Source organism: Ahaetulla prasina, chromosome 10, assembly GCF_028640845.1.
Source record: "Ahaetulla prasina isolate Xishuangbanna chromosome 10, ASM2864084v1, whole genome shotgun sequence".
Lineage (NCBI taxonomy): Eukaryota > Metazoa > Chordata > Lepidosauria > Squamata > Colubridae > Ahaetulla > Ahaetulla prasina.
Window position 1 is genome coordinate 29,268,969 of NC_080548.1, and position 16,089 is coordinate 29,285,057.

Below are 16,089 nucleotides of genomic sequence, written 5' to 3' on the forward strand. Positions count from 1 at the left end.
CAGAACAACTAGACACAAGAACAGTTTTTTCCCAAAGGCCATCACTCTGCTAAACAAATAATTCCCTCAACACTGTCAGACTATTTACTGAATCTGCACTACTATTAATCTTCTCATCGTTCCCATCACCAATCTCTTTCCACTTATGACTGTATGACTATAACTTGTTGCTGGCAATCTTATGATTTATATTGATATATTGACCATCAATTGTGTTGTAAATGTTGTACCTTGATGAACGTATCTTTTCTTTTATGTACACTGAGAGCATATGCACCAAGACAAATTCCTTGTGTGTCCAATCACACTTGGCCAATAAAAAATTCTATTCTATTCTATTCTATTCTATTCTATTCTATTCTATTCTATTCTATTCTATTCTATTCTATTCTATTCTATTCTATTCTATTCTATTCAACTGTTGCACAGTCCCAGGGATTCCATAATTGTTATTTGCGAGCTTCCTAGCTGGCTTCCGACTGGCCAATGGTCAATGGAAGAAGCATGACTCACTTAATGACCTCATGGTTCACTTAACGATGGCAGCAACTTGCTTAACACACCGTTAACAAAAAGGTCGTAAAATTGGGTGTGACTCCCTTAACCATTGTTTAGCAACGGAAATTTAGGTTATAAGTCAAGGATTATATGTACTTCGGAGCAGACTTTTGAGGTGAAAAGGTGCTTATCTGAAAATAAGCCCTTCCCCAAAAATAAGCCCTCCCAAAATTATTTAACCGCATGCGCAGCCGGTCCCCGATATTTCCTCTGGGTAGGGTTAGAGAGACAGAGCTGGAAATCAGGTAAGACGGCAAGAGGATCCCCGTCTTGCTCCACGCGTCCCAAAATAATAAGACCTCCCCCAAAATAAGGCCAAGAGCTGATTTCGGGGTTCAAAATAATATAAGACAGGGTTTTATTTTTGGAGAAACAACGGTATGAAAAATTCAGCATTCAAGAGACAGAAATTTGTCGTGGACCATCCTATTCTTCCAAAACACCTTTTCGTGCCTCGTTTTGGAGAATCAGGGTGGGTGGTACCTTAAAAAACACACACATCCCCGCAAACGCCCCCCCACCAAAGCCGACCCCAAAGCCCGAAGCCTGCCCACCCTCTCTTTAAATAGGCCCTTCCAACACGACAGATGAATGGGGCCGGAGGTCAGATAGCGCTTTCTAAAATTACCTCTTTCTCTCCTTCTTTACATTCAAGGCAGAGGCCGCCTTCGGAGCGAAACTATTTTAGAAATCCAAAGTGTGCTGCCCACCAACCCACCCCCAAACCGGGAGAGGTGGGGGAGAAATATGCATATGCTTCCTTGTCCCAATTTATTGAGCAGAGCTTCAATTTTCCTCATCCCTCTTTCTCTCTGCTCGGTTTGATTGCCTTGCCTTGCCTTGCAAACGCTTAACGTTAATGTTTCCTAATTGTGTGAGTTCAGATTCCGTCTGTGTGTGTAAGGGGTGCATCCAGAAATTAAATTTCCAAGTGGGAGGCATTGCCACTGTTATTTGTGAAAGCCCATCCCTCCGGTGCCACCATTGCCCGCCGAGGTGCGGAAAGCAACCTTCTGCTTTGCACATCGAGATGATGTTTTTGAACCATAGGAGATTTATGACTTTCCTTGCCTAGCGATGTTGGGGACAGAAATATCCCTGTTTCTAGCACTTTTTCTGTGCAGGGATGTGAGTCACACAAAGGCTCCGTCAGCGGTATTGGACTTGCAACTACCGTCGTCGCCAGCCAGCAACTTAATCTTGCGTAGCTTCTTCTCCGGAAAGATTACACTACTAACCAGAGCATACAAAACATTTGCTAGACCAGTTCTCGAATACAGCTCGCCTGTCTGGAACCCACACCTCCTTTTGGACATTAATACAATTTTTTTGTTTTTGTTTACATTTATATCCCACCCTTCTCCGAAGACTCAGGGCGGCTTACAGTGTGTAAGGCAATAGTCTCATTCTATTTGTATATTTACAAAGTCAACTGAATTGAACGTGTCCAGAAATATTTTACAAGAAGAGTTCTCCACTCCTCTGATCGCAACAAAATACCTTATGCCACCAAACTTGAAATCCTGGGTTTAGAAAATTTAGAACTCCGCCGCCTTCGGCATGACCTGAGTATAACTCATAAAATCATCTACTACAATGTCCTTTCTGTCGAAGACTACTTCAGCGTCAGTCGCAACAATACATGAGCACACAATAGATTTAAGATTAAAGTGAACCGCTCCAATCTTGATTGCAGAAAATATGACTTCAGTAACAGACTTGTTAATGCCTGGAATGCACTACCTGATTCTGTGGTCTCTTCCCAAAATCCCCAAAGCTTTAACCAAAGACTATCTACTATTGACCTCCCCCCATTCCTAAGAGGTCTGTAAGAGCCGTGCATAAGAGCACCAGCGTGCCTATGGTTCCTGTCCTATTGTTCCCTTTGATTGTATCCAATTCGTATGGTTATTTCATGCTTATATATACTATATATAAGTATATATAACTATATATACTATATACTATAGTATATATACTTGACATAGTGTAAGCCGCCCTGAGTCTTTGGAGAAGGGCGGGATATAAATGCAAATAAAATAAAAAATAAAAATAAAATAAATATACCATTGTGTTTGACAAAATAAATAAAATAAATAAAAAAATAAAAAAACTTCAGCCAGGTGTGGGAAAATGTCGGAAAACTTGCTGAAGGCTGATTTCCCTAATGGGGAGAGAGCTGGAAGGGACCATTGAGGTCCTCAGGTCCAACCCGTTCAAGCAGGAGGCACTCTACCAGTGTTGGTGAACATTTTCGGCACCGAGTGCCGAAATGCACATCCATGCGCGTGCATGCTGGAAATCAGAAGAGCAGCCGCCCAGTGCACATGTGCACGCCGGGAAATTGATCTTCCAACTTCCTGCACACACATACGCACTGGCCACCGGCCAGCTGGTTTTCATGCGCGTGAAAACCAGCTGGCTGGTACTCCGGAACCGGGAGAGCAACAGGTGATGGCTTTGCGTGCCACTTCCGGCACACTTACCATAGGTGGCCCTATAGTCCGGGGTCTGCAAACTTGGCTCTTTTAAGACTTGTGGACTTCAACTCCACAAGTGGAGAGTTGAAGTCCACAAGTCTTAACAGAGCCAAGTTTGCAGACCGCTGTCCTATGGCATCCCTCCATAATTGCCCAGAGGTGGCACTTTTCTAGCTCTTATTCAGAGGACTATAAAATACTCCCAGTTGCTAAAACAATTCCGTAAATAGAGAGAGTACTCTATTGAGCTGGCTTCTAACGACGACGGGGATCAACTTACCTCGTGTGGGTCTCCGGATTGTTTGATGACGGGGAAGTTACTTTGCAATTATGTTCTGTATACAGGGGTCCGCAAACTTGGCTCTTTTAAGACTGGGAGTTAAAGTCCACAAGTCTTAAAAGAGCCAAGTTTGCAGACCCCTGCCCTATACCCAGTTGTGGGATTCAAGTAATTTAACAACCGGTTCTCTGCCCTAATGATTTCTTCCAACAACTAGTTTGCCAAACTGTTCAGAAAGTTAACAACCGGTTCTCCCGAAGTGGTGCGAACTGGCTGAATCCCATCACTGCCTATACCAATTTCAGATAGGTGGCCGTCCAGTCTTTTCTTAACCTCCAGTGAATGGGAGTACCGGCAACTTCTGGTGGCAAGCTGTTCCACTGGTTAATTGTCCTCACTCGCTCATGGGATCAAAAATGCCCCGATGTTCATGCGTTATGCATTGCGCTATGCGCCATGATTGGATGATAATTGCCTGTGTCTCCTTGCCAACCCACAACGGGAAGCATTTTAAACTGCTGTTCAGTTGTCCAGATTTTAATATTTTCCTCTGCTGGCTTCTCTTGTTGATAAATGACGGCACAAGCAGGATCCCAAATCTGTCCCATCCGTAGTACAGGTAGTCCTCGACTTATAACCTCAACTGGGTGACGGCTGGCTCTGAGTGCCAGTTCTAGCACACGTGCCATAGGTTCGCCAATCACCAGGAGACGGTGAGTTCTAGTCCCGCCTTGGCCATGAAAGCCAACTGGGTGGCTTTGGACCAGTTCCTCTCTCTCAGCCTAACCCACCTCGCAGGGTTGTTGTTGTTGTGGGGAAAATAGGAGAGAGGGAAGTGTGTTGTTGGATATATTCAACTGCCCTGAATTATTTGTAAACGGAACGAAGATGGGACACAAAGAAAGAAATAAGCAAAATGTACAAGGATCACAAACATTCTGCGCATCCCACTGACTGCAGAGAAACAGCTTAATTATACACTGCAGGATAATTATGGCGTGCCGTATAAGCATTTAGGTATGTAAGGAGTTACTGTTATCTGAAAGTGCTGTGGTCTTTTAAATAACCCTGTCAAAACTTGTGCCTGCGGGAAGTCTTAGGACTGTCTCCTACCACCCACCCTCCAAGATTTGTGACTTACCAAGTTGAATGCAAGCCAACATATACACATTAACATTTCTGGTCACTTGGTAACCTCAGATAACAATTTCCTCCCTGCAACGTGTTTTTTTTTTTTTTGGCAGCATGCAATCCAAGGCGAGGAAGAGGCTATGGATTTTGGGGGGGGGGAAAAAGATTCTGCCTTCCCCCCAATCTGAGGGGTCCCTGATGCTCTCTGAGTTTTGTTGATTTCTTGCAGATGTTTCATTACTAGTGACACTGAGGACGTCACCCAGCTGGGTCATGAAACGCCTGCAGGAAAACCACCAAGCTCAGAGAGCACCAAGGACCCCACAGTCCTCCTCCTCCTTCTCCTCCTCTCCTCCCCTTTTCCTCCTCCTCCTCCTCCTTACAAACCCCACTCCCTTCTAGCACTGATGACGCTACCCAGCTGGGTCATGAAACGCCTGCAGGAAAACCACCAAGCTCAGAGAGCACCAAGGACCCCACAGTCCTCCTCCTCCTTCTCCTCCTCTCCTCCCCTCTTCCTCTTCCTCTTCCTCCTTACAAACCCCACTCCCTTCTAGCACTGATGACGTCACCCAGCTGGGTCATGGAACGTCTGCAGGAAAACCACCAAGCACCAGAGAGCATCATTCCAATCCTAAATTACAAATATTCTCCTTTATTGCCCCCCCACCCCCCCCACCAATAAATCTACAAGGCAACAAACTGGATGTGAACGTTTGTTGGTTCCCCTGCAACGGAGACTGGGTAGGATTCAGCCGGTTCGGACCAGTTTGGGTGAAGCAGATGCTAATTTTACATCTGGTTCGCCGAACCGGTAGTTGCAAGGACTGGCTGGCCCCATTCATCCCTCCCATCCCCACAGTTTCCACACAGCCCGTTTTGGATGCCAGGTAAGTGCAGGGGCCAGATGGAGGCTCCGGGAGGGCGAAAAATGGGCCTACCAGAAGTACCGGAAGTCTGGAAATGGGCCAGTTTCCGACCTCCGGAGTCTGGGGGAGGCTGTTCTCGCCCTCCCGGAGGCTCAAGGAAAGCCTCTGGAACCTGGGGAGGGCAAAAACGCCCACCCCCCCCGCCACTGTGGTGCAGGCAGCGGACTAGGCCACTCCCACCATGGCCACGCCCACCCAGCAACCGAGCAGAGAACCGGTTTGCTAAAATTTTTGAAGCCCACCCCTGACCCGAGAGCAATTCTGATTTTTTTTTTGTTTTCTTTTAAGGGCTGACGATATACAAACTCGTCTCTTTTTTTTTTTCCCTCCTCGTTTTATTATTATTTTTTTTATTTAAATTAAAAAATAGATATCCAGGCACATCCATCGAAAAATCAGCTTCAAACGACCAACGGTGAAAACAACCGGCCAAGCCAAATACGACAATGAACACGAGGTCTCTGGATGGGGAGTTCCTCCGCAGATTCCGCTCTTTCCAGAAAACACAGATGATGACAGATGGTTTCATTTGGAGCCCGGGAACGTTAAATGCGACGTCCTTATTCCCAAAACACTGTGCCATTGTCCTTGTGCGCCAAAGCTTCGTGCGATCAGCAGGCTGTGCAGCCATACCTGACAATTAAATCGTGCGAGGCCCTGGTTGTGTGAGATGCTATCGTGCCAGGTAGAGAGTGGCTGAAGAGTTTTTTTGTTTTTTGGTTTTTTGATCAAAGGAAAGAAACAGGGAAGGCGGAAAGAAGGGCAGGGGAGACCTAAATTGGCTATCCCAGGGGTCTGCAAACTTGGCTCTTTTAAGATTTGTGGACTTCAACTCCCAGAGTATTTTATAGTCCTCTGAATAAGAGCTACAAAAGTGCCACTCCTCTGGGAAATTGTGGAGGGATGCCATAGGACAGGGATCTGCAAACTTGGCTCTTTTAAGCTTTGCTTTGCTGGCTGAGGAACTCTGGGAGTTGAAGTCCACAAGTCTTAAAAGAGCCAAGTTTGCAGATCCCTGGGCTATCCTAACACCAAGCGGTGGATATTAAAAAATAAAAAAAAATTCTTCTCTCCTGTTCCAGACCTTAAATGGCTTGCATTTGGAAACAAGATAGACCGGCTAATTCGAATACCATGAAGTTGAAGCAGGCAGACCGTTTAACTGTTAAAAGAGAGTTGCTTCCCTCTACACCCTACACCCGAAATGAGGAGACACCCTTGGCTAAACACACCTTCTCTCTCTCTGCTTGGATGCCTTCAAAGAGGCAGCCTTTCTTTCTGCCTAGCTCAAGTGTTTTTATTTTTTCTGCAGCGGGGGAGTTCTTCGGACATTTGGGCCCTGTTATTTTACAATCCTTCTACGCTAGCGGGTCATTTAAAAGCTGCTTCTTCTCGTGCAGATGTCGTACTGCCCTAACCAGATGTCGATCTGAAGAGCTGGGACCAGCTCAAAAAGAGATGGTCTTCCAAGCTTTTTCTGTAGAAAGATCATCCAAAGTTCTGGAATTGTCAACCAAGCACCAAAGTCATTTTCATCTGGAGTTACGGGAAAACCTCACTGGGATAACTAAATTCCTGTCTGCCTGGGGCTCACCTTTTTCGTTCCCTCCTGCCCCCAGCAAATGCCAGTTGGCAGGAGAAAAATAAAAAAAACAAAACCTGGGAAAAGTTATTTTTCAAACAGGAACCTCATCGCTCCCTCATTGCTATCTGGCGCCTGATCGTTCTTCGTTTATTTGTGTCTTCTAATTTGGTGTAGCTGATCTGGAGAAAACAAAGAACGGTTCCAGAAGGAAAATCACAATGCCCTTTTGTCGTCACCGCCTCCCACCGCAGCCTGCAAGAACAGAAGCCCAACTGATCTACCTATCGATTAAAAAAAATAAATAAATGCCAAGGGATATTTGAGGATCTAGAAAGCGGCAGGAATCTGGCTGGGGGAAATCAGCTCCTCTGCCTTCAGAAAAACAATGAGGGCCGGCAGCACGTCATATGCTTTTCCGAGGAAACGAGACCTTTAAAAAAAAAATTTTTTTTTTCACGTGGCACGAAAAAGCCCAGGAGGGTTAGAAGCCACAGCTGGCTGGCAAACACCAAAACTCAAGTTGCAAAACAAAACAAAGAACCGTTTGGCACAACTCGGGAATCGCAGCGAGGACGAGAATGGGAGGGGAAGGCAGAGAACGAAAAATGCAACCTTCTTGTTTTGCTTCCTGCCGTTTGGGGGGGTGGGTGGGTGGGTGGGTGGGATGAAACGGCTTCCCCGCTCCGCACACATGGAAGTCTTAACATGATAAAAAAAAATGTACGTGCTGGCTCTCGCACGAGGCTGCCAACCCTTTCATTACATCCTGGAGAGGAACTTCGCTGTTGTTGCTGTTTTGCATCCAACTTGAGAGGCGAGGCGGCATCTGGACAGTAATCGAGCACCTGGGAAGTGGTTTCTTGTCCTTCCTTCTTGGAGAAGATCATTTTTATCCTCCCGTCTTCCACATCAAAGCTCGCCACTGGAACCCAGCCGAAAGAGGAAGGAAGCAGAAGGAGTGGAGGGGGGGGGGTTAAATAACCTCTCCCCTCTCCCAGACAAAGATCAATCCGCAATCATTTTTTCTTGATTTCAGAATAAATGATACCGCTGTCCAAAGGCCGGGGGGATTTGGAGAGTGGTTGAGAAGTAGTTTTTGTGTTGAAAGCTAGTGTTGAATATTGTACGTCTTCTTCACCCTGTAAAAAGAGGAAGGCGGAGGGAAGGGGGGGGGGAAGAGACGGAGAGATTAGAACCCAGGACACAGAACAGTAGGAGAAACGGACAACGCGCCCTCTCTCTTTCTCGGATCGTCAGGGTGAAAATCTGTGCGGAATTGGCCCTTCCCTTTGCATCGTCAGCTCTCCACTGAAGGAAGGAACGAGAAACAGGAATAGCAACGACGGCACAACAATTGTGCGCCTTTGGGTGCCAAACAAGGCATAGCAAACATTAGTTCAGAGTTTTCACAGCACACCGTGTTCTTCCCTTCCAAACGGCAAACGATTCGGGAAGCACGAGAAGTCCGTTTTAAAATACACGCACAAACACACACACACACACACACAAAACCCCCCACATGTAATTTGTCAAGCTATGATTTAAATACTCATGCTTGTCTATTTTAATTCTTTTTGCATCTTGCTCCTGTTTTCTCGAGAGGTTTTTTAATGGTCGTTTTGCTTGGATTCTGCTCATTTAAAGCATCATTACTGGGGGTTCGCAGAGGTTCGGGTGAACCTCTAGCTAAGATTCTGTGCAGTTCGGAGAACTCCCCAAATCCCACTCCTGGCTGACCCCACCCATCCCTCCCCTCCCCAGAGTCCCCACGTGGCCTGTTTTTGATGCAGGTAAGTGCAGGGCACGCGCAGAGGCTGGGGGAGTGTGAAAAACGGGCCTACCAGAAGTTCAGGCCCATTTCCAGCCTCCAGAGCAGGGGTCTCCAACCTTGGTCCCTTTAAGACTTGTGGACTTCAACTCCCAGAGTTCCTCAGCTAGCTTTGCTGGCTGAGGGACTCTGGGAGTTGAAGTCCACAAGTCTTAAAGGGACCAAGGTTGGAGACCCCTGCTCCAGAGGGCTTCCAGAGCCTGGGGAGGCCCTTTTCGCTCTCTCGGAGGCTTGAGGAAAGCCTCCGGAGCCCAGAGAGGGCAAACCCCCCCCCATGGTGCAGGAGGATGACTAGGCCATCCCCACCCAGCAACCAGGCAGAGAACCCCTTGCTAAAACTTTTGAAGCCCACCCCTGATCATCACCCCCCAATAGCGGTGCCCAGTTAAAGGCACTGGAAGAGAAAAAGAATGTGTGGCAACTCTTCCTGCTTTTTGTAAGAGGCCCAGAAAACTCACAACTGAATCTGGTTTTCTTAAAACTCTTCTTGGATCTCCGCGGCCAACAACTGACTATACTACAGAAATACTTAACTTACCCAAACTTACCCAAGAGTTTAAAAAAAAAAAGGACCCTCTTGATTGTCTGAACTGGGACTATACTTTACTCACCTTGGGGAGAGCTGCTCGGGCTCCTGAGTCTTTAGAATCCATTAAGTTATGATCACCCAGGGACAGGGGTGAAATGCTACTGTTTCGCTCCGGTTCGGGCGAACCGGTGGCGGCGGCACTTAGTTTGGTGAACTGGTAGCGGCAGCAGTATGAGGCTCCGCCCATCTGCCTGGACGTCATTACTTCCTGGTTTTAACCAGAAAGTAACCTGTTTTTGACCATCTGCGCATGCACAGAAGGCTTTGCGCATGCACAGAGGGTCTAAAATTGGATAATGACGATGGTGCGCGCACTTCCGAACCGGTAGAGAATGTAAGTAGATTTCACCCCTGCCCAGGGAATAATTGATATTAACGATGAAATAATAACGATGGTAATAATACGATGCACCTTAGTAGCAACTTGGTCTACAGAATGCAGCAAGTTCTTATTTGGTTTTTGGTTGTTTTTTTTAGTTTTCAAATAATCTGGAGATATGTACAGGCAGTCCTTGACTTATGACCATAACTAGACTTTCAGTCGTTGCGGGTCATTAAGTTGAATCAGGCCGGATTTTATGATAATTTTTATGATGGTCGTTAACTTTTTCCAAGGATGTCGTCCCTTTGAACCGCCGTTAAACAAACAAGTCATAAGTCGAGGACTCCCTGGTATGACTGCTTGGCCAAAGTCTGTAGAACGAAGTGCCGGGAAAGCAAAGCAGCATGATTGAAATAGTGGGCCATTCTTAAGCAGGCCCTTCATCTCTCTCTCTTTCTCAAGACTGAAAAGGGATTCTAAAGTTAGACCCTCAACATTTCCAGTTTTCTGACTTGACCTTCTTTCCACCTTGAAATCTGGAGACGATAGAAATGATAAGGATTCTTACCGGTTTGGATTTGGTATCAGTGACCTGGTCTGAAATGACAGAGACAGACAGGATAGAGAGAGAGAGAGAGAGAAAAAAAATCAGGGAACTGGAACAAAAACAATTGCATCCATGCCCATAAGAGATACACACACAGGCATGGACTGTTGTCTGAAAGCACATATGCTGGCCCTTAAATCAGTCCCTCCTGGTTTAAGAGACGTGGCAGAGCATGGAGAAAACACCACATTTCTTCTCTCCGTGCCAAAGTTATCTCCAACTAAATTCATTCCCCCCCACCCCGCCCCCAGATCAGAGGTCTTCAAACATGGCAGCTTTAAGACTTGTGGACTTCAACTTCAGCTATGCTGGCTGGAGAATTCTGGGAGTTGAAGTTCGCAAGTCTTAAAGCTGCCTGCTCTAGATTATTATTTTCAACTAAAGGCCAGGGAAGGAAGAGCCAAGATGGTTAAAGTCCCTTCTGGTGGAGTTCTTGAAGGCTCTCTACGCTCGATGGTTTCGGTGTAGAATTGGGTCTTGAAATGAGAAGCTCATCGAGCTCAGAAGATGACAAGAAGACCACTCTTCAATCCCAAGCTACAGATTCGCTTCCGTTGAATGGTCCTTCCATTCTTAAAGAACTTCAGGAAAGCCCAGATCGTGGAAGATCAACGGAAGACCACTGTTGATTTGACAAAAGGGACTGGAGAGTTCTAGAATGGGGCTCTTCTCGCCTCTCCCATGGTTCAACCCACCTACCTTCCCCTTCCTACCTGAGTCAAGGTCTGGACCATCCAAGCCAATGCAGGGGTAGACAACGAAGGTCAACAGCTTCCCCACCTCCCCAACATGCCTTCTTCATGTTTGTATCCATGCAGCAGAAGCTCAACGGAGATGAAGAACCATTTCTCCAAAGGATCCTGCCTAATCTCACCACCTCTGGGGAGCTGTGGGGTTTCATCCCTCCACCCTCCATGAAACTATCATGTAATATAGCAGCAGAAATCCCAAGTGATTCAAGCTTTGGGGGCAAGTGAGGACAGAAGGACAACCACAGATGGACAGGGGAGAAGAGGAGAGATGAACCCCGACAAAAGCAGTAGCTTTTCCCCCCCGAAAACCAAGATGCCAAGAGTAAAGTCAGAGAAGGATATTCCCTTTGTAAATAGGAGCCAGAGCAGCTGGGGAAAAAACCCACCCTGTACCATAAGAGCATGCAGGAAATTCCCAGGATGCATATGGGCTGCCGATGAAGACACCTAGGCTCCTACGCTCTGGCTGTAAAGCAGTACTTTCGCAACCCGCTGACATTTTAAGACGCGTGGACTCCAACTCCCAGAATTCCCCAGTCATGCAGGAATTTCCCCAGGATGCATTAGGGCTGTAGATAGAGAAACCTGCTCTCCTATATTTTGGCTCTAAAGCAGTATTTCTCAACCCGCCGACATTTTAAGATGCATGGATGCCAACTCCCAGAATTCCCCAGTCATGCAGGAATTTCCCCAGGATGCATTAGGGCTACGGATGGAGAAACCTGCTCTCCTACATTTCGGCTCTAAAGCAGTGTTTCTCAACCGTTGGCATTTTAAGAGGTGTGGACTTCAACTCCCAGAATTCCCCAGCCAGCCAGGGTGGCTGGCTGGGGGAATTCTGGGGGTTGAAGTCCACACCTCTTAAAATGCCAGCGGTTGAGAAACACTGCTTTAAAGAGTGCAGGGAAATCTCCTCCACCTTTTCTCCAATGTTAGAGAGGCTCCCCTAAATGGTGAAGCGAAGTGTTAGTAGCAGGGAGACCGTATCACAAAAACACGCATGCGTCATACAGATCCCGGCCCGGCCCACGGGCTGATACTTACTGTGGCCGGGTCCCGAGGGTATGTTTCCATTGGATGCGTGCTGTTCCGTCTTCCTAAATAAACAGCAGACACGTGTGACCCCAAACGAAGCGGGGATCCGTTTCCCGACATAGCCAGACAGTTATTTGGGATCCTGCACTACTAAACATCCACCCACCACGCTTCTTAGAAATTCACCCGGGGTTTCCCTTCCTTGCTGTTTATCTGGCCAGAGATACTACTGTGGCTTTCATTTTTTAAAAGTTTTCTATTTTTAACGGCATCTGTATTTGCAGATTAACTCTTTGTTTTCTTTCCTAGGATATAGCTTCTTTTCCAAGGGGGGACGCCTGTCAGGCCTGGAAACCATACTAGACTTTAGGGTTCCAGACGCTGCCACATTTTTCCCCTGAGGGGAAGAAGGGGGGCTGAGGGGTATGGTAACATTCTTCAAGCGGTCAAGGTCGGATGGTGTTCACATCTGCAGGAAGAGTGGCGAGAAGATATTCGAATGAACAGGGAGAACGTGGGACCATGTGACCAGCAAAGGGGTCAGGGGGGTGGGACTCTTGGGGTTTGTATAACGGGGAAAAGAATCCGGAAGTTCAGTTTTGGAATTTCACTCATCGTGTGCCAGTTTCCTCATGCTAGTAAAGAACACTAAAAGACAATGGCTTCTGAGTTTTTTTTATGCAGAAAAGGTTTTTCTGGAACCTTGACATTAAGCTCTGCATGGAAGGAATCCAAAAATCAAGATAGTAGTAGTAGTAGTGGGATCGTAATGAACGGCCGATGCTTTGGTAGTACTGGCACGCCTCTGCTGTTTTTGCCAGTTTGAGGCTTCCCTGCAGACGCTGCTGCCAAGAGGATTCGGGCGCGAGGGGTCCTTGGTGCTCTCTGAACTTGTGTTGTGGCCTGTCGGCCGCCGGGCCCTCCAGCAGCCGAATCAGAGGAGGCGGCGGCGTGGGAGTCAAGGTCAGCATCAAGGCAACCTGAGAGCTCCGAGGAGGAAGACGGAATGGAGCTGTCAGAGAGAGAGAAACAGAGGCGGAGCCCGGGCCATCCGTCAGTCCTCAGATGGAGAGTCAACGGCCCCCAGGTCTGGAGGTGGCTGATGAGGAAGAGGAGGAACAGCTGGGTCCAGTGCCTGATGCATGGAAGCGCAGAAGGCAGAGGAGAGGAGAGCAGTGGAAATCTATGGGCTGATCCTTGGGACTGTCGTGTTTGGAAGCCGGGTCATTACTCAACTAGATAACTTCACCAGAGTCACTAATATGGGTAATGAAACGTCGACAAGAAAACCTCCAAACTCAGAGAGCACCAAGGGCCCCACATTTCAACCCTGAGCTACAAATATTCTCCTTGACTGGAATTCTGGCATCTATGCACATGCTCACTACTCACACCTGACCCCGCTGATAGGTTTATAAGTAGTCCTCAACTTATGACCACAACTGAGATTGGAAAATTGTTTGTTAAGCGGTACAGTTGTTAGGTGAGGCATCATGTCACCGCAGCCGATGTTTGTGACCACTTTTGCTGCGGTCGTTAAGCAAGACACAATGGGATCGTCCCAGAAATCAACCGGGAAGGTTGCAAGTTATGGTCACAGGACCCCCTTGGATGCTGCGACCACATGACCCCAGTTCTTGATCACATGACTACGGGGACGTTGTGATGGTCATAAGTGTGAGGACCAACCATAACTCACTTTTCCAGCTCTGTTGTAACTTTGAATAGACCACTAAACGAATGATCGTAAATTGAGGCCTACCTGAATTGTGGGCTGTAGTAACAGTAGTGGCCAAAATTGTGGAAACCTTTTGGGAAAAGTGTATTTTTGAAGTTTGATGGCTCATAATATAGAATAGAATAGAATTTTATTGGCCAAGTGTGATTGGACACACAAGGAATTTGTCTTGGTGCATATGCTCTCAGTGTACATAAAAGAAAAGATACGTTCATCAAGGTATCATTGTTGTCAAGAGCTGCCAGAAGGCAAGAGCAGCTAAAGCAAAAAGGACGACTTGGGAGTAAGGCCAGGAGATGATTGGCCCCTCCCATAAGGCTTAAAAAAGCAGCAATGACTCCTGGGATCTTTGTAGGAAAGCATCGTTGCTACATTTGTTTCCAGTCAGCGTCTCTTATTTCTGAACTTCATGGGGCTTTGCCAAGAAAGGCCTTTGGCAAGGTGCCAAAGAAGACAAAGGTTTGTGATAAGGCCGAAGGACTTTTTCTGAAGGACTTTGTTTTGGAATTAATTTGGACTAAGCTGGGAATGAAGTAATTCTCAGCTGTTATAATAAAATAGTTTTGTTTAAGACTAATTGTGTCTTTTAATGACTAAGTGATATCATTGTTGTTGTTGTTGTTGTTGTTTTTTGGAGTTTCAAGATCATCCTATTCCATTGCTGGAATGGCCTGGGAATAGCCCAGACCTTCACCCAATTGAAAATCTATGGAGCTGACTAAAGAAACTGGTTAATCAGAACTTGCGACCCAGCAATAAAACCCAGTTAATAGAAGCCATCATTCCATCTTGGTTTCACATGATAACAGCTGCTGAACTCAAAGACTTGGTTCACTCTATGGGAAGATGTTGTAAGGCCGTTCATTCATGCTAAAGATTACCCAATGAAGGATTAACTGACATGGGGATCATTTTTGCATATCTCATTTTTCTATGGTGATCATATCTCATTTTTTCTATGTGTTTCACTTTTCTTCTTTATACTGTAACTGCTATTCTAATAGCAAATCCTTCATAAAAGTGATTTACATTCTTGATTAAATTATCTTTCCATTGATATACAATTTTAGGGTATGACTCAAAAAAAACCCCCGTGGTGTTATTAGCTACGTCTTCTCCCTGAACTTCGGACCTTTAAACGCGAGCTCAAAACTTTCTTGTTTCACCAAGCAGGGTTGGCCTAATGATTTTATTGAGGGTTTTCAGTGGGGCTTTTAAAATTTTTAGAGTTTTATATTTCTATTTTAATTCGTTTAGCATATTTGAATCAGATTTTTAACTTGTATTGTATTTTAACTTTTTTGATATTTATGTTTTATTTATGCTGTACACTGCCCTGAGTCTTCGGAGAAGGGCGGTATAAAAATTTGAAAAATAAATAAATAAAATAAATAGTTTTAGAAAATACACTTTCCCCAAAAGGTTTCCACAATTTTGGCCCCTACTTAACAGAGTAAGGCCAATTTTTTTCAGAGAAATTTCTCTGACATTGGTTTGAAGCTCAAATCAATGGGATATTATATTTAAATGATAGATAAGTTGGATGGCCTCGTTGGCTGGAAATTCTGGTCCCACCTAGGTGCCCTCCAGATGTGCTGTAACTACAATTCCCAAAATTCCTAGCCCTTGCAGCCAGCCCTTATATACTGTATCTGCATGGCATAAGATCAGTGTGAGTAAAACGTTTGGTCGCTATTTCCTTGCTAATACCCCAAATTGTCATTTTGGCACCGCTCTCCCTTATACTTCTCCCCTAATTTGACCTTGAACCAGGGGTGATATCCACCAGGTTCTGGAGAACCGGTAGCGGAAATTTTGAGCAGTTTGAAGAATCGGTAGCGGAAATTTTGAGTAGTTCAGAGAACTGGCACATATCCATCTCTGGCTGGCCCCAGAGTAGGGTGGGAATGGTGATTTTGCAGTATCCTTCCCCTGGAGTGGGGTGGGAATGGTGATTTTGAAGTATCCTTCCCCTGGAGTGGGGTGGGAATGGAGATTTTGCAGTATCCTTGCCCTGGAGTGGGGTGGGAATGGAGATTTTGCAGTATCCTTCCCCTGCCACGCCCACCAAGCCACACCAAGCCTACCAAGACATGCCCACAGAACCGGTAATAATTTTTTTTTGGATCTTTCAAATATTATAATTACAAATATTATTTAAAAAAAAAACATTCATAAATTCTATGCAAACTGCCTTCCTCCCCAGAAATCCAATGTCTTAATATTTTATAATAGTTAAGACATCAGGAAAGACT

The 16,089-nt window shown here is 45.9% G+C and overlaps 1 protein-coding gene across 2 annotated transcripts in view; it reads right to left on the reverse strand.

The window, feature by feature from the left end:
- Positions 1–5,169: 5,169 nt before the first annotated feature.
- LOC131204636 (carcinoembryonic antigen-related cell adhesion molecule 1-like) overlaps positions 5,170–16,089 on the reverse strand; it is a 61,748-nt gene continuing 50,828 nt past the window's right edge. The window contains exons 6-8 of one of the 2 annotated variants that reach the window (XM_058196096.1): positions 12,106–12,158; positions 10,271–10,299; positions 5,170–8,102 (exon numbers count right to left, since the gene is read on the reverse strand). In XM_058196096.1, coding sequence (XP_058052079.1) covers positions 7,980–8,102; positions 10,271–10,299; positions 12,106–12,158 — 205 coding nt within the window. In that variant the 3' untranslated portion in view covers positions 5,170–7,979. The remainder of the gene's footprint in view (positions 8,103–10,270; positions 10,300–12,105; positions 12,159–16,089) is intronic. The other variant, XM_058196097.1, reaches the window with a different exon arrangement.